The 25,028-nt window shown below is 48.1% G+C and overlaps 1 protein-coding gene across 1 annotated transcript in view; it reads right to left on the reverse strand.

The window, feature by feature from the left end:
- LOC138514391 (sodium-coupled monocarboxylate transporter 1-like) overlaps positions 1-25,028 on the reverse strand; it is a 987,363-nt gene that overhangs the window by 300,530 nt on the left and 661,805 nt on the right. Inside the window, exon 9 of the mRNA XM_069629873.1 lies at positions 15,379-15,491. Within this exon, the coding sequence (XP_069485974.1) occupies positions 15,379-15,491 (113 nt within the window). The remainder of the gene's footprint in view (positions 1-15,378; positions 15,492-25,028) is intronic.

A 25,028-nucleotide genomic window follows, 5' to 3' on the forward strand; every position in this document is an offset into this window, starting at 1 on the left:
TGGCAGGTAACGCAAGAGTGAAGGAGCCGCAGTCACTGGCAGGTAACACAACAGCGAAGGAGCCGCAGTCACTGGCAGGTAACGCAAGAGTGAAGGAGCTGCAGTCACTGGCAGGTAACGCAAGAGTGAAGGAGCCGCAATCAATGGCAGGTAACGCAAGAGTGAAGGAGCCGCAGTCACTGGCAGGTAACACAACAGCGAAGGAGCCGCAGTCACTGGCAGGTAACGCAAGAGTGAAGGAGCTGCAGTCACTGGCAGGTAACGCAAGAGTGAAGGAGCCGCAGTCACTGGCAGGTAACGCAAGAGTGAAGGAGCTGCAGTCACTGGCAGGTAACGCAAGAGTGAAGGAGCCGCAGTCACTGGCAGGTAACGCAAGAGTGAAGGAGCTGCAGTCACTGGCAGGTAACGCAACAGTGAAGGAGCTTCAGTCACTGGCAGGTAACGCAAGAGTGAAGGAGCCGCAGTCACTGGCAGGTAACGCAAGAGCGAAGGAGCTGCAGTCGCTGGCAGGTAACGCAAGAGTGAAGGAGCTGCAGTCACTGGCAGGTAACGCAACAGTGAAGGAGCCGCAATCAATGGCAGGTAACGCAAGAGCGAAGGAGCTGCAGTCACTGGCAAGTAACACAACAGTGAAGGATCTGCAGTCACTGGTAGCTAACGCAAGAGTGAAGGAGCTGCAGTCGCTGGCAGGTAACGCAAGAGTGAAGGAGCTGCAGTCGCTGGCAGGTAATGCAAGAGTGAAGGAGCTGCAGTCACTGGTAGGTAACACAAGAGCGAAGGAGCTGCAGTCACTGGCAGGTAATGCAACAGTGAAGGAGCTTCAGTCACTGGCAGGTAACGAAAGAGCGAAGGAGCTGCAGTTACTGGCAGGTAACGCAAGAGCGAAGGAGCCGCAGTCACTGGCAGGTAACACAACAGTGAAGGAGCCGCAGTCGCTGGCAGGTAATGCAAGAGCAAAGGAGCTGCAGTTGCTGGCATGTAACGCAAGAGAGAAGGAGCTGCAGTCACAGGCAGGTAACACAACAGTGAAGGAGCTGCAGTCACTGGTAGCTAACGCAAGAGCGAAGGAGCTGCAGTCGCTGGCAGGTAATGCAGCAGTGAAGAAGCTTCAGTCACTGTCAAGTAATGCAAGAGCGAAAGAGCTGCAGTCACTGGCAGGTAACGCAACAGTGAAGGAGCCACAGTCACTGGCAGGTAACGCAAGAGCGAAGGAGCTGCAGTCACTGGCAGGTAACGCAACAGTGAAGGAGCCGCAGTCACTTGCAGGTAATGCAAGAGTGAAGGAGCTGCAGTCACTGGCAGGTAATGCAAGAGTGAAGGAGCCGCAGTCACTGGCAGGTAACGCAACAGTGAAGGAGCCGCAGTCACTGGCAGGTAACGCAACAGTGAAGGAGCCGCAGTCACTGGCAAGTAACGCAACAGTGAAGGAGCCGCAGTCACTGGCAGGTAACGCAAGAGCGAAGGAGCTTCAGTCACAGGCAGGTAACGCAAGAGCAAAGGAGCTTTGGTCACTGGTAGGTAACGCAACAGTGAAGGAACCGCAGTCACTGGCAGGTAACACAACAGTGAAGGAGCCGCAGTCACTGGCAGGTAACGCAAGAGCGAAGGAGCCGCAGTCACTGGCAGGTAACACAACAGTGAAGGAGCCACAGTCAATGGCAGGTAACGCAAGAGCGAAGGAGCCGCAGTCACTGGCAGGTAACGCAAGAGCGAAGGAGCTGCAGTCGCTGGCAGGTAACGCAAGAGTGAAGGAGCTGCAGTCACTGGCAGGTAACGCAACAGTGAAGGAGCCGCAATCAATGGCAGGTAACGCAAGAGCGAAGGAGCTGCAGTCACTGGCAAGTAACACAACAGTGAAGGATCTGCAGTCACTGGTAGCTAACGCAAGAGTGAAGGAGCTGCAGTCGCTGGCAGGTAACGCAAGAGTGAAGGAGCTGCAGTCACTGGCAGGTAACGCAAGAGCAAAGGAGCTGCAGTCACTGGCAGGTAACGCAAGAGCGAAGGAGCTGCAGTCACTGGCAGGTAACGCAAGAGTGAAGGAGCCGCAGTCACTGGCAGGTAACACAACAGCGAAGGAGCCGCAGTCACTGGCAGGTAACGCAAGAGTGAAGGAGCCGCAGTCACTGGCAGGTAACACAACAGCGAAGGAGCCGCAGTCACTGGCAGGTAACGCAAGAGTGAAGGAGCTGCAGTCACTGGCAGGTAACGCAAGAGTGAAGGAGCCGCAATCAATGGCAGGTAACGCAAGAGTGAAGGAGCCGCAGTCACTGGCAGGTAACACAACAGCGAAGGAGCCGCAGTCACTGGCAGGTAACGCAAGAGTGAAGGAGCTGCAGTCACTGGCAGGTAACGCAAGAGTGAAGGAGCCGCAGTCACTGGCAGGTAACGCAAGAGTGAAGGAGCTGCAGTCACTGGCAGGTAACGCAAGAGTGAAGGAGCCGCAGTCACTGGCAGGTAACGCAAGAGTGAAGGAGCTGCAGTCACTGGCAGGTAACGCAACAGTGAAGGAGCTTCAGTCACTGGCAGGTAACGCAAGAGTGAAGGAGCCGCAGTCACTGGCAGGTAACGCAAGAGCGAAGGAGCTGCAGTCGCTGGCAGGTAACGCAAGAGTGAAGGAGCTGCAGTCACTGGCAGGTAACGCAACAGTGAAGGAGCCGCAATCAATGGCAGGTAACGCAAGAGCGAAGGAGCTGCAGTCACTGGCAAGTAACACAACAGTGAAGGATCTGCAGTCACTGGTAGCTAACGCAAGAGTGAAGGAGCTGCAGTCGCTGGCAGGTAACGCAAGAGTGAAGGAGCTGCAGTCGCTGGCAGGTAATGCAAGAGTGAAGGAGCTGCAGTCACTGGTAGGTAACACAAGAGCGAAGGAGCTGCAGTCACTGGCAGGTAATGCAACAGTGAAGGAGCTTCAGTCACTGGCAGGTAACGAAAGAGCGAAGGAGCTGCAGTTACTGGCAGGTAACGCAAGAGCGAAGGAGCCGCAGTCACTGGCAGGTAACACAACAGTGAAGGAGCCGCAGTCGCTGGCAGGTAATGCAAGAGCAAAGGAGCTGCAGTTGCTGGCATGTAACGCAAGAGAGAAGGAGCTGCAGTCACAGGCAGGTAACACAACAGTGAAGGAGCTGCAGTCACTGGTAGCTAACGCAAGAGCGAAGGAGCTGCAGTCGCTGGCAGGTAATGCAGCAGTGAAGAAGCTTCAGTCACTGTCAAGTAATGCAAGAGCGAAAGAGCTGCAGTCACTGGCAGGTAACGCAACAGTGAAGGAGCCACAGTCACTGGCAGGTAACGCAAGAGCGAAGGAGCTGCAGTCACTGGCAGGTAACGCAACAGTGAAGGAGCCGCAGTCACTTGCAGGTAATGCAAGAGTGAAGGAGCTGCAGTCACTGGCAGGTAATGCAAGAGTGAAGGAGCCGCAGTCACTGGCAGGTAACGCAACAGTGAAGGAGCCGCAGTCACTGGCAGGTAACGCAACAGTGAAGGAGCCGCAGTCACTGGCAAGTAACGCAACAGTGAAGGAGCCGCAGTCACTGGCAGGTAACGCAAGAGCGAAGGAGCTTCAGTCACAGGCAGGTAACGCAAGAGCAAAGGAGCTTTGGTCACTGGTAGGTAACGCAACAGTGAAGGAACCGCAGTCACTGGCAGGTAACACAACAGTGAAGGAGCCGCAGTCACTGGCAGGTAACGCAAGAGCGAAGGAGCCGCAGTCACTGGCAGGTAACACAACAGTGTAGGAGCCGCAGTCACTGGCAGGGATGCTCAATTGTGCGGCCACAATAATGCAACATGGGCAAGCGTTTTTAAGGTGCATCGAGTGAAAAACGAATGGGAGTGTTAAAAGAATTTGTTAAGATTTTCAATGGGTCTTTAAATGGCACACGCCATTAAATCAAGAGAACACGCAAGTGTTATTCACTGATGTGGCAGGCAGCGAAGATTTTGGGGAAATTCTGGGGCAAAAGTGGTGTGCCCCAGGCATGGCAAGCAAACGGTTGGACCAGAAACATCACGTTTCCCATCTGGATTACCATATGTCTGTGGAGTAGAGAATGAAGAGATGGCGGTATGGTCAGACAATGTAGCAGTGGTACACATAATTAATATGCGATCTACATCATGCCAGGTGGTGCTGTACGTACTCAGGGCAATGAAGCACAATATTGAAGTAAAAGCAAAGCATACTGCTAGCAAACAGAATGATATCTCTACAGTGGGAAACTGTCAGGCGTCCCAGAGAGCAGGGACGTCATTTAGGGGTCACCAGAGGTCGCAACTGCGACCTCTGATGTCTACCTTGCGAACTCTGACCTCTAAAAAAAATGTTTTTTTAAATTCATTTTTTTTTTAATGCAATCTCCTGGGCTGTGGCCAGCACCATGTGGCTCTTTACTTCTGGAGTGGCTGACTTTCTTTTTCAGGACCCTTAAAAAAAAAAAAGAAGAAAAATAAGAACAGGAGTGCCACAAGTCTAACACTTTCGGCACTGACCATAAATAAGAAAGAATACGAATACCAAATAATGTGTCTTTCTGGAATTCTATACAATAATTGCTAGACTCATTAAGGGTTTATTTCAGGCACACTTCAGGGGGTGAGTCACTGATTTATTCTGTTCTTAAACGCCTCAACTCAGCCTTTCATCCTTCTGAGGTTGATAAATGAGTACCAAAACAGGTTGGGCGACATTGGGTGTTTATTTTTTCTATATAAAGCGCTTCAGCGTAAAAATGCTATATAATAACACATCATTATCATTTGGCCTTGGACGTCTGCTTGCATTCACAGTAATTTGATGATATGGGCCTATACACACAGATCTTAACGATACATATGGCGATACATTCTTGTATGAAATGTATACATCACATTATAGTGATATTGTAACCATATTTTTCATAGTGTACAATGCTATGTGATGCCACTTCCTGTTTTGTCAACGGGTGAAAGGTCGTGTTCCATCGCTTCCCGAGATATCACTTCGGGGTGGGGTCAAATGACATCACTTCCTGTGATGTCATTAGGGGGTCAAAGGTTGTGTGATGTCACTTCCGCTACCCCTGGCATTTTGGTGAAATGACGTCCCTGCCAGACAGGACGCAGAGCTGCTGATGACAGCAGTGCCAGAACAGGCTCGGTTGGTCCTGAAGGATCAAAGCGATGCAGAAACCACGCCATGCTGATCGGCGAGGCCAGAGGCAGGGAAAGCTCAGAAGAATGCACACCATGCAGGAGTGCCAGAAATAATGGAACTAATGGGAACTTGCCAGAGGCACCAAAAGGGGTGTTAATGGAGCTGGCTAGCAACACTTACACCTCAAGAACACCACAACAATACAGTAAGTGCATCATTACATCTAAACAGATAACAAGGGTAAATAACACCTAAGAGATAAGAGAAAAGGATGTGCACAGGTTTTTGGGATGAGCTTTCAAGCAGCATAAGAAGGAATCCTGGACGGTATTACACCTTTCAGCAGTGGCATATTTTGTGAACTAACATGGGGCGCGGATACGGCACACAGCGAACAAGTAAGATATTGATATTGATATTGATATTTTTATTTCTGTTGCGCTTGTACACAAGTGTTTCAGAGTGTGACAAGGCAAGTAAGGTGAACAGGGGAGAACAAAACAGAGATCTTACTAGGCCCAGTGACATTGTGTCACGCTCACCTGGTCTCCATAGGGGCGTAGCACGTGGCTGCACGAATTATGTCTGCTCTGGCGTTGCACTGATTGGATGATGCTGCTTGCTGCAACTTCTCTCTTGCTATCCCAAAAGAGGCGTTGGTCTGCAAGATCGAGAGAAGATATTAGCTACTGGGTGGGACTGGATTGAACCCACATCCTTAACCTACTGATGCCCTACTCCACTTCGGTCTCACCTTAGACTTTTGTGAGGTAGGCTCTCCGTCCTGCAATCTCTGGCAGGGGCGCAGTAAGCACACTCTGCCCGGATCTAGTTACTTCACTGATCCAGTGGGCTGTTGCTGAGTCTAGGAAAGCTGGGCCAAACAGATAAGTCTCTATGCCAATGGTTGCTTGGTATAGGTGCTTGAAGTCTTTATTGCCCAAGTTTTGAGCTGTGTTTTGTCTTTTCTTTCAGGTGCAGTCTCGAGAGGATTTTGAATGGAGGATTGCCTCTTCATAAAATGCTGAGCAGGTTTCCTTCAGGCAAGTATTAGCGCGAGAGAGTGGCGTTCAATGTCTGAATGACTGTTTTTTCCTCCGTGCGCGACTAACCTGCTGTTTCTTTTCCTTCTTTGCAGATGCGGCGTGGCTCCGGAATGGCGAATGGATGAAACACTCCAACGTATTCCGGAAGAATGCTGGCCCTGGGTGAGTATTGGATGCCAGAGCGGATACCTTCTTTTCAGCAAGTGCGGCGGTCCGGAGAACAGCTGAAGGTGAAACCGATGGGATGGAATGATGCAGGTAAGGCCTTCGTTGCTGTACTGACTCCTGTTCTCTTCTCTTTCTTCTCTCATGTACCAATGGATGGAATTTCTGAACTGGCGTGGTTGTAGCAGTTCGAGGACAGGACAGACACAGTGAGCGTTACGCTGCACGAGTGCAGAATAACGTGAAGCGTGTTCTGCCTGCAGGGTGTGGTTTAAATAGCTTTGTAAGTAGTTCAAGGTAAAGTAGTCCCTTAATCACACCCTGCCTTTCAGGCAAAGTAGTCCCTCAGCCACACCCTGGATATGCAGAAAGGCTCAGCCTCACTAGGCTGAGTAAGTAGTCCCATGCAATTCAACACTTATTATGAGCCTGGTGCCAACAGCGCCAGGACTGAGTCCAGGGGTTCCTAAGGCACCTCTTAGGGGCTTGATAAGCCCTTAGGGGTGCTTGTGACTGGGGTGGGCCCATCAGTTACGGGGGTTTCGGAGTATGCATCATGACACATTGAGAACGTGCAAGTGCATGGGAGAGGCGGAGGGGAAAAGTGCATGGAAGGGGGGAGAAGTGGAAAGTGCGAAACAGATAAATAATAATAAATAAATAAAGGCAACAAACAGTGGTAATGCAGCCAGCAATTTGCAAGTGCTAGGTTTAAGGCAGCTGACAGGGTAGGTCTGATAAGTGCAGTAAGAAAAATGGGGGGCTGTATGGGTATAGATACAGACCCCAGTGCAAGGTGTGGCACGGAGGCAGTGCGAGAGGGCGGCAGTGTGAGCATGTACCTGGGCCCAGACGACAGAGGGTGGCCAGGTGCACATGGCCAAGACAGAACAGATCAGCAGGGGAGAGGGGGAGTGAAGGCAGAAGAAAAAAGGATGGTCTTGAGGTGCTTCCGGAACCGGAGATGGTTCTCCTCATGTTTTAGAGTGGCAGGGAGGCTGTTTCAGAGGAAGGCCCAAGCCGAAGACAGAGATATATCCCCAGCTCGTTTATTTGAAAAACAACTGACCCTGAGAGAGTTAGAGGTAGAGGAGGGAAGAGCTCGAGAGGGGAGGTATTTGTATAGTGATAGATTAAGGTATTTTGGACCCAGGCCCCAGAAAGCCTTGTCGACAATGCAGAGGGTTTTGAATTTAATCCTTGCATCCACTGGGAGCCAATGGAGAGATTTCAGAGATGGAGAGCTACGATCCCAGGGCTTTAGGCCAAGGACAAGTCTTGCAGTCCTGTTCTGGATTAGTTGCAGAGGGCGGAGAGTAGAGGCAGGTAGATTTAGAAAGAGGCTGTTACAATAGTCCAACCTAGAGAGAACCAGAGCTTGGGATACCATGAGCTTCTGGGGGAAGGAGAGGAAAGGCAGAGTACCTCGGAGGAGGTGCAGTAGGAAGTCTGACTTTTTAGAGACCTCAGAGATGTGGGCGGAGAAGGAAAGTGTGGAGTCAAAGATGACCCAAAGGTTCTTAGCCTCGCAGGTGGGGGTAGGAGGAGGGCCAAGGGAAGCCGGCCAGAGAGTGAGGGGAAAGGATGGTGAAGGTGTGCCGATGAGGAGGATCTCCGTCTTGCTGGCATTCAGACAAAGATCATTGGCGACACACCAGTCTTGAATGGCAGTTAGGCAATCAGAGATGAGAGAGGGAGAGGAGGTGGCCGAGGGTAGACTTGAAATGAGTTGAGTGTTGTCAGCGTAGCACTGGAAATTTCAGCAGAAAATGGCAATGCAGTGGGCGAAAGTTGCCAGGTATTGGTTGAAAAGCCAGCTTTTCCTGATATGCCCTGGAAGGGTGGGCTAGGTTGGAAGGTAACAAAAAAATATGAGGCACCCTTTCAATTTTAAAAAACATAGAATAGTGCTGCATACATTGGATGTTATATGTAACAATGAATATGAGAAAAAGTTGTTTAAAGCAGCATTCGCACTGGCTTCCTTTGGGGGCTTTTAGCAAAAGCTATAACAGCAGAAGATGGACTGGCCATGGCAGACGTCCACATGGGTAAGACAAGTTTGTCAATTGTACTGTAGAAATCCAGAACAGATCAACTTGGGAAAGTAAGGCTCATCAATTTATATCATATAGAGGACAATAACAGCTGCCCAGTAAGCATCACAGGGCGGTTCCTGAGCTCACAAAAACACAAACAGACTGGGGGCTGGAGATCTGAATGCTACAGAAAATACATATGGCAGGAGCTTATCTAATGCATATTTTCTTGGCAGGTGACAGCAGCCCCTTCAGGTTGGCCTGGGTTGTGGGGCGCTCTTTTGTGTCACGAACGCGAAGATGGTTGGAGGACACCCAACAGGAATGATATTTTATAAGAACAATCACTGCACGTAGGGGGTTGGCCGGGCATGCTCTGGGAAGATGTACATGATAAACTGGCTGACCTAGTGGGGTTCAGGGAACCCCCTGGCTTTTTAGTGATATAGCTGCGGGGCAATGATTTGGTGACGTTAGGGAGTAAACAGCTGGTTTATGATGTATGCACATGTGTTGGAGGGACACCGAAATCTTTGTCTGAAATGTTACCCAGGAGGCAATGGCAAGGGGCCCTCTTCAATAAGGCAGAAGACATAGTTAGGACAAAAGTGAAAAAAGCTACAGCCAAATTTAGCGGAAGCAAGGAGGAAGTTTGAAAGGTATTAGACATGGAGGAATAAGGTTAAGTGGGAATGAGCTTTTCAGAAAGATGGGGTACATTTATCAGTAAAGGCAGGGCATGCAGGGATTTGCTACAAACATTCTCAATGCCCTAGCAGGCAGAGGATGCATCTAAAGGTACTTATGGGGGGACCAAAGCGGGAGTGGATCCACTCAGGTGCACTGGCAAGGGTCATGCGGAAGGCTACCCACAAACCACAAAAAGGTGGCGCCATTACAAAGGATGGCAGGTCCTACTTTCACGGACCTTGGAATATAATAATGGCTGGTCCTATGCACACTGACCGTAGCCCGGAGCAGGCAGGCAGGCAGGCACACCCCCCTCCCCCCCCCCCCCAACCACCTCTTCCTTATTAACTGTATAACTGAAACTGCCGTCTTAGTGCCAAACCTCCTCCCTCCAGCCCCTCGTCACATAACACGCCTCTAATGCGGAGAGGCCTGTGCCTTAAAGACACAGGGAGCGGTAACACCCACCTGGGGCAAAAGACAATTATGACAGGTTCCACGTCACACGGACCTGAGAGCAATATTGGTTTTTACTTTGTGATCCTGGTGATGCAAGGCATCCATCCTTTCTGCCCCTGACGTGCCGAAAAGCACCCACCTGAGCCTTTGGATAAATATTATATGGTGTAAAATAATAAAGCCTGCAGCGGTTAATTTGCCACAAAATCTGTGTTGTCGTGTGCTTTGTATCGTGTGTTGATGTATTGCCATAGGCTCCGCGCCTGGAAATCAGCATAGCACATGCATGGCACCTGTGTATGCACTCTGCTTTGTATTGATGTCATGGGTATGAGTGACTTGCATGCAGGTGGGTGTTAAAGATGGGTTTGCAACTGACAGCTTTGCATGCTCCGGCGAGAAACATTCTAAAAAAGCGCCTGGTTTAGTGGCTAAACTACCAATCTAGGACCCGGGAAAACTGCATTCGGTGCCAGGCTTCTCTACTCGAGCACATTGTCTACAGGTGAGTTATGAATGCCATATCATAATATATCATACACATTCTCATCTGCCAGAAAGGGAGCGCTTAGAAATGGGTTAAAACAGTATCAAGCCACTGGCGTAACAGGAGCACCCACAGCCTCCGTGGGCCGGGGGCCCCCGCTAGCACATGTCCTGGGAGGGGGCCCCACTTGGAGAGAAAAAATGAACAAAAATATGTTTTCAATTTTTATTTTCAATTTCTTTTTAAAATCACTCTGCCTTCACCAAGACATTTATGAAGGCAGAGTGACTACAAAAAGAAACGTTCTTTTTGAAGTCTGAGGGCTCCCCCCACCCCATGACATGGAAGACCCCAGGTTGGAGGCCTACATGCCATGGGGTGGGGGAGCCCCACGACTTCAAAATGAAATAGTTTATTTTTGATGTCACTCTGCCTTCATAAAGAAATAATTTCCGTTATGGTTCGGTCCTTAACGGAAATAATTTCTTTATGAAATCAGAGTGATTTCAAAAAGAAACAATTTCTTTTTGAAGTAATAGGGCTCCTCTAGCCCCATGACGTGTGCGTGTGTGAGTGTATTGTGAAAGGGTGTACACTTAAATGTGCAGGTGGCTGCCTGTGTGAGTGTATGGTGAAAGGGTGCACACAGATGTATGGGTGACTGGGTGTGTGTGTGTGTGGGCATGTATGGTGAAATGGTGCACACTTAAATGTATGGGTGGCTGCCTTGGTGTTCCTGCATGGTGAAATGGTGCACACTTAAATGTATGGATGGCTGGCTGGGTGTGCCTGCATGGTGAAAGGGTGCACACTTAAATGTATAAGTGGCTTCCTGTGTGAGTGTATGGTGGAAGGGTGCACACTTACATGTGTGGATGGGTGCCTGGGTGTGTGTGTCTGTATGGTGAAAGGGTGCACACATAAATGTATGGATATGATGTGATATGGCATTTATAACGTGCCTATACAGAAGTGTTTCAAGGCGCGAGTGAGTGTGCCTGTATGGTGAATGAGTGCACACTTAAATGTATGGATGGCTGAGTGTGCATGCGTGTATATGGTGAATGGTGTGTGTGCTTGTGTTCAGGGACGCAACAAAACCTACATTTCGGGAGGCTGATCCTTCAAATGTTGGGAGAGGCGCTAACTTCATTGACTGTGGGGGAGGGGCACACTTATTTGTGTGGGGGCATCTAACTTCTTTATGTATTTTAATGAGACTATTCTAGTGAAGCTTCAATGTTACAAGCAGTTAACTCTCTACTTTAAGTGTGAAAGCATCCACTTATGAACTGCTGTGAGAATGAACGGTCTCCTGTTCCCTTTCTACCCTTCCAGTCACTTATCTGGCATGAAAGTACTAAACCCACATCACAATTTAAATTGGCATTTGAATGCAGTTACTAACAGTGAAATGCTTTACGTAAGTAATTGCTGGGCCCTTGTTAACAGCGAAACCCAGGTGCCATTTAAAATCTGTTTCCTGTTCTGTCCGGCAACTGCTCTGAAGGTCAGCCAGGTTGAGTCAATATAGCCCAACATTTCTGGGGACTTAGCTACCTGTATCTTCATTACTCCTAATCACACTCTTCCTCATCCCAGTACTTACCTATAAGGCAAGGAGCCTCAAACGTAAGCTCTGGGAGAAGGAAGAGGGACGTGAAGGTAATTCTGGGCCAAGGAGCTGATTTTGGAGGTTGGGTTAGAGCTTGGGAGGGAGAGGGGATGAGTGGGGGGTGGGATTGTGCGATAAATCATAATGGTTGTCCATGTCCAAGCTACGCAGGCATGATATGTGGTATTAGTGGCTAGAGAGGCATTTTGGTGCAGCCAGTCTAGTTACTCCTCAGTTCGGTATGACTTTTTTTTAACTGCGTATTTCTGATAAAGCAGTCCTGCTAAGTTTAATTACCTGGCTAGACTGGCATTTGGGTGCTGCTAGTCTAGCCGCCTCTTACTGCAGCATTGTATATTTTTTGGGGCATCTGTGATCAAATATGATATAAGCCTATTATAACATGCTTGTACACATGTGTTTCTAGGCGCGCCAAGCAAGGGAGGGAAGATAGAGGGAGGACAAGACAAATGATCTTACTAGGCCTTGTGTCATTCAGATTGTGCAAGTGAGAGAACGAGAAATGCAAGGGGAAAGGGAGGGGGGAAGTGCAAGGAAGAAGGGAGGGGAAAACAGGGCAGTTATGCTCTGAGTAAGTGCAGCCAGGGCAGTGCAGCTCTGGGTAGTGCAAGGAGAACAAGGGACTGTAGGGTTACAGTTACAGCCCCTAAGTGCATGGTAGGCCAGAGGCAGTGCAAGGGGGACTGATCAGGGAAGAGCCTGGACTCAGTGAGACTCTGAGGGTAGCCAATCAACCAGTCGGTACAGTAGACAGATAGGTCAGGTAGGTCAGCAGGGGAGGGGGAGAGTGAAAGCAGAGGAGAAGAGGAAAGTTTTGAGCTGCTTCCGGAACATCAGTTGGTCCGCTAAAGTTTGAGAGGGGCAGGGAGGCCATTCCAGAGGGAGGCATCTGCGGAGAAGAGAGATCTACCCCCACTCTCTAGCACTTAGTGAGTTGGAGACTGGGGTAAGGGCTCGAGAAAGAAGGTATTTTGGAAGAGCGTTGGATGTAGTGTGGGCCGGTGGGCAGTCATGTCGAAAAAATAATGTCGAAAAAATAATGTCGAAAAAAAAAATTGAATGCTTTCTTTTTTTATTTATATGTTTTTTTTGGGTTCCGCATGTAAAAAAAAAGGTCCAAAAAAAAAAAAAAAAAGGGAGCGGTGGAGGGGGGAACCCCCCATTTCGAATAAAAAATGTAGTAAAAAAGACATTCTATTTTTTTTTGGTCGACATTATTTTTTCGACTTAATGACTTTCGACATTATTTAATTCGACTTTATGACTATAAACCGTGTGGGCCCGACCCCAGAAAGCCTTGTGGACAATGCAAAGAGTCTTGAACTTGATTCTTGCAACCACTGGGAGCAAGTGGAGAGATGTCAGGGCTGTAGAGATATGATCCCTGGGCTCATGGCCAAAGAAATACTCACAGTCCTGTTCTGGATTCGTTGTAGAGGGGCGGAGAGTAGCGGAAGGCAGCTTGAGAAAGAGGCTGTTGCAGTAGTCCAGCGTAGAGAGAAACAGGTCTCTGGAGACAGTAAGCTTCTGGGGGAAAGTGAGAAATGGAAGATCCCTTTGAGGAGGAGAAGCTGGTAGGTAGTGGGACTTCTTGGCGACGTCTGAGATGCGAGGAGAGAAAGAGAGAGGGGAGACGAAGATGACACAAAATGTTTTTTGCCTCGCAGGAAGGCAAAGGAAGAGGGCCCAAGGGTGAGAGAGGGAACGTAGGGGTAGGGGTCCCAATGAGAAGGATCTCCATCTTAATGTCATTAGGCAGAGATCATTGGACGCGCACCAATCCTGAATGATAGACAGTCAGGAATGAGCGAGTGATGAGGAGTCTGAAGGAAAGCTGAGTGCCATTCGCATAACGCTGAAAGTTAGAGGAGAAAGGTAGAGTAGGTGGGCCAAAGGGGCCAAGTAGAGGTTGAAAAACCAGGGTGAGAGGATAGAGCCCTGGGGAATGCCACAGGTAGAGAGAGAGGTGGTGGAGAGAAAGGGACCAAGTTGGACCTGCGACAGGCAGTCCAAGAAGAAGGAGGTCAGCCACTCCAGGACCTGATCCGTGATGCCCAGGTTCTCATGTAGCCGATTGATCAGGATTTCGTGGTTGACCGTGACGAAGGCAGAGGAAAGATCAAGGAGGACGAGGATGAAGGAATGCTGGAATCAAGGTTAGAGAGCAGATCTTCACGGGTGTTCAAGGGAACAGTTTCCGTGCCTCTGACAGCTCTGAAGCCAGACTGATGGCCATGGAGACAACCAACAGATTCAAAGTGGAGAGTAAGCGGGGAGATGGCCAGCTTTTTTCCAAGAGTTTGCCCAGGAAAGGGGTGATGGAGATTGGGCGACAGTTTGCCGGACAGATAGGATCGGCAGACGGCTTCTTGAAGAGTGGGAGTGCTTAAGGGGAGAGGGGAATGTTCCAGTGGTGAACGAGTGATTACAGAAATCGGCCAAGGTTGCAGCAAGGGTGTCAAAATGGTCCTTGATGGTTCTAGAGGAGCAGGGGAGAACCTGTTTTTGATGACACTTTCAAGGATTGGACTTGTCTAGAAACCTTGTCAGGTGTTGTCGGAGAGAAAGAGGAGAAAGGAGGAGGGGAGGTAGAGATGGCCAAAGGGGGGCCGAGAGAGGAAGAGGGAGAAGAAGAGGAGATAGTGGACAGGATGTTCTGAGTTTTAGCAGAGAAGTGAGATGCCAGAGCCATACAGAGCACATAGGAGGTAACAGGAGAGGTGGAGACCGCAACGGGATTGATCAGTTTTGTGCAGATTTTAAAGAGTGTGGTCGTGTTGTTAGAGGCCGCAGAGACCCGGGCTTCATCTTGATGAGTGTTATTGCTTCGACTGGAATTTTTGTGCAACCAGTCCAGGTATGTCTAAATGTAACCTGGCATGCTTTACCGTAATGTTATCAAGTGTCTTCACTGGTGTACATTGTACAGTCAGTGGGACATGTTTTCAACGTGGCATGGGATTTTTAATAGCAAAGCATTAATGTTCCTGTGCACTGTTGGTGACTTGCATGTATTGTATTGGTGTTATCCTACAAAACAATTGCAAACACTCTGGCTTGTTAGCCAATTTTTTCTCTGAATGTGTGCTGTATATTGCAACAAAATACATATTTATATCTTTCTCCTAGTACAGTGCGCGGCATAACCCTTCAGCAGCACGTTCATGCGTATTGTGCAAGCCTGATAATCTAGGATGGCCCATAGTGTAGCACGAACCATGATTTGTTGCCGAGTTGGAGGGGCCCCCTCAGCATGGCTTGCAGAGGGGCCCCCACATTTTCTGTTACGCCACTGTATAAAGCACTATAGAAATACGCACAATGGACGGTACAGTGATCTGGGTCGTAGCGTCAGCCTTTTTTGAGACATTGTTAACTGTTTTTAGGATTATACTATGACAAACCCATGAAAAGACAGAACAAGCATTTCTTTCCACCCAGGAAATGGTTTAAATAACCATGAGTTAGATTCAATAGGCAGGAATCTCAAACTCGCGGAACCAAAAAACAAAAGCGAAATCTATCAACATGCAACTGATTGCAGCACTTAAAGTGCAGCACTTAAAGGAGCACTTTGTCCCCACAGATCTGAGAAATCTGTATGAACCTGTAAATAGATATTAGTCTTGAGGGCTTCACCTTGGAAACACGAGATCAGAGTCTGAGATTTGGCTGAAGTGGTAAAACACCAGAAAAGCCAGAAGGCAAGCGCTCCGTGGAAGACTTACTCAGGAGTTTGGAAATGTAGGACATCTTCTTCTCAGAGCATGTCTTGAAGAAAGGCTTGATGTAATCTTCCACTGTCACTGCTGCTAAGGCGTTGATGCTGGAGGACACGGTACTGCAATCGGTAAGAAAAAGGTGAGTCTCTGTCCACTAAACGCTTTTATTTGCACTGCTGCGGAATTTAGTTCTTAACATCTGGGGTTTAATCAGCCCTATGTCCAGAGTGTTACTTTAAGTTCACTGAGGTGAACACATGTAAATGAAGACATGAAAAGGACATATCACAGCAGTTGCGAGGAATTAGCCTGCAAAAATGCCCAGAAGTCTCATTCTAATGGTTAGCATCCACCCACAGATTCCTCTTCTTTCTATATATATATGTAGGCCTGCAGTATTAGGCATCAGAAGTCTTAGCTACTTACCTGTAACTGTATTTCTCCAGCATTGATATCTTTCATAGATTCACATGCTTGAATATTCCCCGTCGTCAGTAATTTAAAATAATGTTATATATTATATATACAGTGTTTTCCCATAGGAAAAGGCAATGAGGATTGCCCAGTATGTCTAATAAAGACATTCACTTATGTAGTCCCTCCACCTCATTTTGGCCCTTTATGACCCCAACCAATGAGATGGTAGGGCTTAAGCTCCACCCCAGGCAGCCATATTCAGATTTTGAGCTGTATAGTGACTACATATATGATGACTGTCGGGCCTTGGAGCAGCCTCTCATTGGATGCGGGTGGGCACATGTGAATCTATGAAAGATACCAATGCTGGAGAAGAACAAGTTACTTACCAACTGTAACGTTCTTTCGACTGGATGTTCTGCCCACATATTCCTCATTTTATGATATTCGTATCTCGCCAGCTTTGCTGCTTCGGAAAAAGAAATTCAGCAGAGGGCGCTGTGCACGAGGTCATGGCATTGATGTCCCTCGAGGGGCTCTGTATCGTGTCGAGGTCTCTATCAGTATAAGTAGTTCGTACCGCGTCCGTTGGCTTCAGTTCTGTTTTTTCTCAGAAATATTCGAGGAAATATTTGAGGAACACACAGGCGTGCCTCAGGACTGAAAACTCTTTGTGAGAGAGAAGTGTAAATAACGCAAACTGTACCGCGGGGTAGGATGGGAGGGGCGATGAGGAATATGTGGGAGGAACATCCAGTCGAAAGAATGTTACAGTTGGTAACTAACTTCTTCTTTGAATGGATTGAGTCCTCCCACATATTCCTCATCTTATGATAAATTCCCATAGCAGTGTAATTTCTTTTTTGGAGGTGGGGGTACTAATTGTTTTTATCATGAACGGAATGTAGTACCGCCTTAGCAAATAATCCCTCATGGGAAGAAGAGGCATCTAAACAGTAATGTTTTATGAAGGTATCTAATGATGCACTTGTTGCGGCTGAACAAATATCCGCTACAGGGACTCCCCTCTTTAGAGCTGCGGAAGTAGCCATACCCCTTGTGGAATGGGCACAAAGCCCATCCGGCGGGTCTTTTCCAGCCAATCTGTAGCACTCTACTCTACTATAGCCAAAACGATCCAGCGGGATACAGTTTGTTTTGTCACCGCTAATCCCAATTTATGGCCAGTATAACCAACGAAAAGTTGGTCATCCTGATGCAATTTTGACATCCTTGATATATAAAAACAGAGAGCCCTTTTTGGGTCCAGCCTATGAAACCTCTCCTCTTCTTTACCAAAATGAGGAGGAGGGTAGAAAGATGGTAATGTGATTCTTTGTGACAAATGAAAGTCAGAAACTACCTTCGGCAAGAAAGAAGGTCTAACTTTAAGAACTTCCTTGTCCTTGTAGAAGGTAGTGTACGATGGTTTGCATGAGAGAGCCTGGAACTCACTAACCCTGCGGGCTGAGGTTAAGGCCACAAGAAGAATGGTCTTTAATCTTAAAAGCCTCAAGGGTCAAGAAACTTTAGTACAAGATTCAAATCCCAAGCAGGTACATAAAAAGGGACTGGAGAGAACACATTAGTGAGCCCTTTTAAGAATTGGATAATCAATCGAAATTTGAAGTAGGAAACCTCTTCCGAGGAGCGCTTGCAAATGAACAGCGCAGCCAGATATCCTTTAATTGTCCCGATCTAGAGCCCCAGATTGGCTAGATGCAATAGAAAAGAAAGCACCATTGGAGTGCCACATTGAAATGGGTCCACATCCTTATCCCTGCACCAGTTACTGAATTTATTCCAACAACACCGGTACAGAGATTTAGTTGCTGGCCTTCTGGCCGAAAGCAAAATCTCCATTACGTCATCCAAAAGATCCCAATACTTATATCTCAACCTCTCAGAAACCATGCGTGAAGGTTGAATGTCATGACCTCTGGATGGAGAACCCGACCTTCCTCTTGCGAGAGAAGATCCTCTCTTTGTGGAAGACGCATTGGAGGGCAGATGGACATGTCCAGAAGGTCCTGGTACCACGTCCTCCTGGCCCAATCCGGAGCAATTAGGATCATGGTTTTCCTGAACTTTCTCAACCTCCTGATTACATGAGGAATCACAGGGACTGGAGGAAACGCGTACAGAAGTGGCAACTCCCAGTCCACCATGAACGCATCTCCTAGAGCTCCTCTCGGAGGAAATTCCCTTGAGCAGTACTGTTCGCACATCCAGTTGACCCTGCTCGTGAGCAGATCCACTTGAGGGGTTCACCAAAGGGTGAAGATCTCTTGAAGGACTTCCTGAGCTAGTTCCCACTCTGCCTCCTTAGAGCATCTGCCGCCGTATTCTGCTCTCCAGCTAGGTGAACTGCCGACAGAGAGAGTCCTTCTCATATAGCCCAGAACCAGAGCTGCATTGCCTCTCTCCACAGTGGTACTGACCCTACACCTCCTCTCTTGTTGAGGTAGTACATGGCCACTGCGTTGTCCGTTATTATCAAGACATTTTTTTCCAGTACAGAGGGCAGGATGGCCTTCAGGTCTAGTTTGATTGCCCTCAGCTCCAACAGGTTGATGTGTAGTTTGGAAACCAAAGACCGCCGATTGTCAGATCGTTGGTGTGGGCTCCCCAAACCGTGAGTGAGGCATCCGTCACTACAGTTATCTCCGGCCATGGTTGCCAAAAAGATTCTTCCTTGATAATGTTGTTGTAGCAAGCCCACCAAAGAAGGTCTTGAGCAACTGTGCTTGGAACTTGCAGAATATCTGACATATTCCCCGAGAATTGTGACCACTGAGTCCTGAGAGCCCATTTAAGGGATCTCATCCTCAATCGGGCCTCTGCCACCAGAAAAATGCAGGATGCCATGAGGCCGAGCAACCTCAAAAAATCGAAGGCCGGCAGATGCTGGGCATTCTGGAATTTTGTTACCATCTGCAGAATGTGGAGAGTTCTCACCTCGGGAGGCAAGGCTTTGCCAGAGGAAGTATTCAGGACTGCTCCAATAAACTGGAGCCTTCGGAATGGTATCATGTAGGACTTCTTTTAATTGAGGGAGAAGCCCAGTCTGTGAAGGGAGTGACAGGTGATTGATAGATGATTCCGAGCTTGTTCAGGAGAACACGCTCTGATCAACCAATCGTCCAGGTAGGGGTAGACGTGAATCCCCCCTCTCCTGAGACTCGCTGCCACAACCGCCATCAGTTTGGTGAAAACCCTCGGGGCGGAGGTCAGCCCGAATGGCAGAACGCAAAACTGATAGTGAGAACCGCAAACCTCAGGTACTTTCTGTGCTTGAGATGGATTGGCACATGAAAGTAAGCACCCTGAAGGTCCAATCATACCATCCAGTCCTGAAGCTGCAGGTCCTGAAGGATATGAGAAAGGGTAACCATCTTGAACTTGTCCTTACTGAGGAACTTGTTCAAGTTTCTTAAGTCCAAGATGGGTCTCAAACCTCCGTCCTTCTATGGAATGAGAAAGTAAGGGGAGTACCAAACCTTGTTCCTCTCCGCTACAGGTACATGTACTATTGCACATTTCTCTAGGAGGGTTATTATTTTCTGCAGAAGGAGCAGATCTGCAATCTTGGTAGAATTGGATCACGGTGGATGGTCCTGAGGCCTTTTTAGGAAGGGAAGGCAGTAACCTTGAGCTACTGTCTCCAGTGCCCAAGCATATGAAGTAATGCCCCCCCATTCGTTCAGATGCTGTGAGATTCTGCCTCCCACCGGGGTCTTGTGTGATAAGGCCTCAGAGTGACTAGGAGGCGGCTGTCGGAGAGGCTGAGGGCAAAGATGCCATTTCTGAGGCTGGTTTCGCACCTCTTCCTCGTCCACCACAAGGGTTTTTTCTTTGACCTTTCTGTGTGGCCTGTCCTCTTCCTCTACCAAAAGAGGAGTATTATCGAAAAGAACGACCTCTCCAGGAAGATGAGCCCGAATAAGGTTTCTGAGGCTGTCGCATAGAGGTGCTAAGGGATTTAGCCACTGCTTTGGAGGTCTGCAGTTTTTCTAAGCTTTCATCAGCTTCACTGTCAAACAGCCTCAAGCCATCAAAGGGCATTTTGAGTAGCCTGGCCTGCACATCAGGTGCAACCCCGACTTCCTCAACCACACAAATCTGTATAGCACTGGGCTTGCAGCCATGAATCTGCTGATGCTATCAGCAGTATCCAGTCCAGATTGGAGACATTCCCCCATTGCCTCCTTGCCATCTTTCACAATATTCAGGAAGCCTTCCCTTTCCTCGCCTTCCGGAATATGATCAGCCGCCGCCATAATGCAGTCCCACAGGGTATGGGTGAGCCTGGCCAGGGTACAGGTGACATTTTCTGACTTGAGAGCCACACTGCCCGAGGTAAAGACCTTACAGACCAAAGCATCCATTTTCTTATCCTCTCTATCCGGGGGGATAGATGGATAGGCTGTTTGCCTTGCAGAAGTTGCTGCCTGAATCACCAGACTCTCAGGTGTGGGATGCCTCTTTAGGTAATCAGGGTCACAACTAGAAGGTCTGTACTTCTTAGGAAAATTACTGTTCACTGCAGAAACAGTCTCAGGAGCCTCACAGTTTTCTTCCACTGTCCTCTGAAGTGCCCTATGGAAGGGGAGAACTGGGACCTTCTGGGGGCCCTGGTCCAGGATATGAGTCATATCATCCTGATCAAATGTGGGTGAGGATCTACCCCAGCCCATGTATTCAAAAACCCTATTCATCAAACACTCCTGTACCCTGAGTCTACATGTTCTCCAGGGTCAGGTCTTGTAAAGTCTAGCTCTGGTGACGTATCAATGCCACTAGCAGAGTGAAGGGTGTCACACAGGTCTCTCATTTTCGATTCTGGATCGATTAATTCCTCTGGCACCCCTCTGGTACCAAACTGTACCCCAAAAGGAGATACTTATTCCTCTGAGGCACTCTCCTCTTCAAAGATAGAGGACATGGACTTAAAAAAGTCTGATTTAAGTAAGGGAGTAAACCTCCTTTCCTGTGTCTGAGTTTGCCTCGAGAGAATCGAAGGAGGCTTCGAAGGCATCAATGACATCTTCAAAGAAGGTGCCAAAACCTCCTTCGGCTTCAATGTCGAAGCCGTCAGCGCAGGTGGCGTTGACGAAGTCGTCGAGTGCTTCAACGACTTATGTTTCTTTGTCGGTGTCGGGGAATCACTCGATTCTCGAGGAACCTTCGACGATTTGACATCAGGTCGAGATTTTCAAGGTTCACCCTTCCCACTGGTTATGCCCACAGTAGTTTCTGACTCTCCTGCGTCGTCCAATGGAGCGACTGGGATCTGGCTCTTTCGAGGTTTCTTTGAGGGGGTCGGTCCGCATTCTCAAAGATCTTTATGATTTGCTTTCTAAATTCATCCCATTTCCTTGGGGAATCCGACTTAGTCTGACATCTTAGCAATTCGGTAGATATGTCAGAGGAAGAGGAGGGAGATCTGTGTCTCTTCTTCATCTTCTTTGAAGAAGATGAAGAATGTCTCGATCTACTACGTGATCGAGACCTCTTTGAATGTTTACGCTGATCCGAATCCCTTGATTTGTCAAACTTTCTATGTTTTTTTGACAAAGCCTTGGAAGAGGCCTTGGAAGGTTCCCGCCCCACCGCCAGTTTACCTTTTCTCTCACAAAGAGCTTTCTACGCCATCGACTGACAGGAGCCACAGTCGCCGGTCCGATGGGCCAAACCCAGTCATCAAAGAAAAACGCAGTGCGGGTCAGTGATTGACATTTTGGATCCACAGCTGACACCATTTTTGAACCCCGTCTTGGGAGTAGAAGTGGTAGAAGAAAACAAAATTTTCTCAAAGAAAATTCGAAGCGCGCCGTTAACTCGAGAGCGAAGTAATCGGAAAAACTGAACTGAAGCCAACGGACGTGGCAGGAGCTACTTATACTGATGGTGACGTCGACACGATACGGAGCCCGTCGAGGGACATCAACGCCACAAACTCATGCACAGCGCCCTCTGCCGAAAAAAAAAAATTCCGAAGCAGCGAAGCTGGCAAGATACGAATATCATAAGATGAGGAATACATAGGAGGACACAATCCATTCGAAATACAGTTACAGGTAAGTAACTAAGACTTCTCCAGCATTGTATCTTTCATAGATTACCATGCTTGAATAGAATACCAAGCAGTTAAGCATGCCATAAATGGATACACGTTGAAGGTTAAACTTCAGTATCCATAGAGTATAGAAACTTAATTTAAGTGACATATACATAGGGATGGCGGGAGAAATAGGCTGCTCCTACCTTAAACAAGCAGGTGGCGGAGGTCCACCTGTCCGACCGGTGATTCCCTGTTGGTGTCTTCTGTTAAGCAGTAATGCTTGGCGAATGTGTTCCAGGTAGCCGCTCTACATATTTCTTTTATCGCCACTCCTGCGTGGAAAGCGACAGATGCTGCTCTACCTCTGGTGGGGTGGGCTGTCAGAGGTCCAGGAAACGGGTCACCCTTGGACTGATGGCAATGGCAGATTCAATTTGTCACCCAGCGTGAGACCTTGTTTGGAAATGCACTGTTCTTTAGATCTACCTGTGAACGCCACGAAAAGTCTTGGAGAGGTACGGAACTCTTTGTTTCTTTGTACGTCGAACTTCAGGACTCGTGTGACATCTAATTAGTGGAGGGCGCGTTCTGCTGTTGAAGTGTGGTTACTGAAGAATTTAGGAAGTACAATATGCTCTGAGAGTGTCATTTCAGAGACTACCTTAGGTAAGAAATGAAGATGTGTTCTGAGAATGACACAGTACTTCTGGAATATGGTGAAAGAAGGTTCCATTGAGAGAGCCTGGAGTTTGCTGATTATTCTAGCCGATGTGATGGCTACTAAAAAAGCAACCTTCTAGGATAGGAACCTTAGGTCACATCTGTGGATGGGTTCATAGGGTCCCTCCATGAGTGCAGACAAAACTAACTGTGTTTAAGCTCCAAGCGGGTACCGGTTCCGGCATTGGCAGGAACGTATGTAATAACCCATTGAGGAAGACTTTGACCGCTGGATCACTAACTAATGAAGCTTGATTAGGGTTTGTTGTATATGCTGATATGGCTGACAGGTGTACTTTAATGGAGGACAAGGAGAGTCAAGTTTTTGCCAGATGTAACAAATATAGTAACACTTGCTCCATAGATGTTGTAGGTGTATCTATGTGTGAAGCCTCACACCATGTAGTGAAGCAGTTCCACTCTGTGACATATGTGGTCTGGATGGATAGTGCCCTACATGCTCTTATAATGTCCCAACATTCTGAAGGTAATGTAAGGTTTGCTAACTTTTGCTGTTCAGGAACAATGCTTTGAGTGACAGGCTCACTGGATCGTAGTGGAGAACCTTGTAGTTCTGCTGTTTCAACAATCGTTGATGTGTTCTGGGGCGAATGGATGTCTCTTGGGAAAGGAGCAGGAGGGTCGGGTACCAAGCTTGGCGAGCCCACTCTGGAACAATGAGGATCATCTGAAATGGTTGCTCTTTCATCCTGCGCAGCACTCATGCTATCAACGGGGTTGCTGGAAATGCGTATAGGAACCGCCCTGTCCACGTTATTGAGAATGTGTCCCCCAGTGATTGGGCCTCTGTGTATCTTGAGACAAAGAGGAAGCATTTCATGTTGCAGCTGGTGGCAAAGAGATCGATCTCTGGGTGTCCCCAACTGTGGAAGATCCTCTGTGGTTCTTCTTCATCTAATTCCCACACATGGGATGCCGAGTAATCCCGGCTTAATTTGTCCGCTAGGACATTGTCTATTCCTGGCAGGTATTCTCCTTTCAACTGGACCTTGTGTTGCAACGCCCATGCATACACTTTCTGTGCTTCTCTAGATGGGATCTCTGATATTGTACCTCCCTGTTTGTTGGTGTAGAGCATGGAGGCTGTATTGTTCATCTGTATCGTGACTACCTGTCCTTCTAGTTTGGGTAGCAAGGCTTTTAGTACCCAGCGTGGATTGCTCTGAGCTCCAGGATGTTGATGTGTAGTCGAGACTCTTGGGTTGACCATGTGCCCTTTGCTTGGAAACTCCTAGGTGTGCTCCCCAACCGGATAGGGATGTGTCAGTCCTGAGGAGAAGTGTAGACCTGGGTGGCTGAAACGGCATCCCATGTGTTAGATTTTGTGGAGTTCCCCACCAGCGAAGTGCTTTGTGAAATGCTGGTGGAAGTTGAACGGACATCTTCCCATGACCAGTAGGTTTGAGCCCATTGGTGGTCCACGGTCTCCTGTATTGCTCTCATCCTTAGTCTGCCATTGGGTATGAGGTATATACACGAGGACATCATGCCCAGGAGTGACTTGAATCGATGTACCGTGGCTGTGGCATTGTCGAGAAACCACAAGATTAGTTTTAGCATCATGGATATTCTGTCAGCCGAAGGTCGCTCTCTAGGGATGCAGGTATTTAGTTCTGCTCCTAGGAAGAGTGCTGTTTGGGCTGGTAGTGGGCTGGACTTAGTTTCGATGATGGAAAAACCTAGGGTTTTGAGTAAATTTATTGTCTTTGTGACCGCTATTGTCGCAAGGTTGTGCCAGCATGCTTTTATTAGCCAGTCATATGGAAAACCTCAGTTCCTGTGCATCTGAGGTTCGCGGCCACTGGTTCTAGGCACTTGGTGAAGACCCTTGGGGACGACTTTAGGCCAAAAGGGAGGATGCAGAATTGAAACTGCGCATTTCCCACTGCAAACCTGAGGTATCTCATGTGGATGGGGATATGGAAATACGCATCTTGCAAATCCAGGGTTGCTAGAAAATCATTTTTCTTTAGCATGGTAGCACATTTTGAAATGACATCATTTTGAATTTGATGCGCTTGACAAACTTGTTTAGCGCCCTTAAGTCTCATATTAGTCACCACTGACCGTTCTTTTTCTTGATTAGGAAAAAACAAGAGTAGAAATCTCTTTCTCTTTGGTTTACTGGTACTGCTTTTTGCCACAGCTTGCGAATTTCCAATTTTAGATATTTCAGCAAATGGATTTTATGTAGTAGTGGTGGAAGAGAGGGAGGTCGGTCTAAGAATTTGATTGTGTGTCCATCGCATATGACTTGGAGCACCACTTGTCTGAAGAAATGGCTTTTTCGTTCTCCCACTTTGAACTCTTCTTCATCAGAGCACCAAGGTCACTGCCTTGAAGAGACAGACCTCGACTGGAGCATTGCGTCACTCGCCAACCCAAAACAGCAGTTAACAATGTTCTGATCCGACCCTGGTGAGCCATCCGAACT

This window comes from Ambystoma mexicanum, chromosome 12 (assembly GCF_040938575.1).
Source record: "Ambystoma mexicanum isolate Mex_15411 chromosome 12, UKY_AmexF1_1, whole genome shotgun sequence".
Taxonomy (NCBI): domain Eukaryota; kingdom Metazoa; phylum Chordata; class Amphibia; order Caudata; family Ambystomatidae; genus Ambystoma; species Ambystoma mexicanum.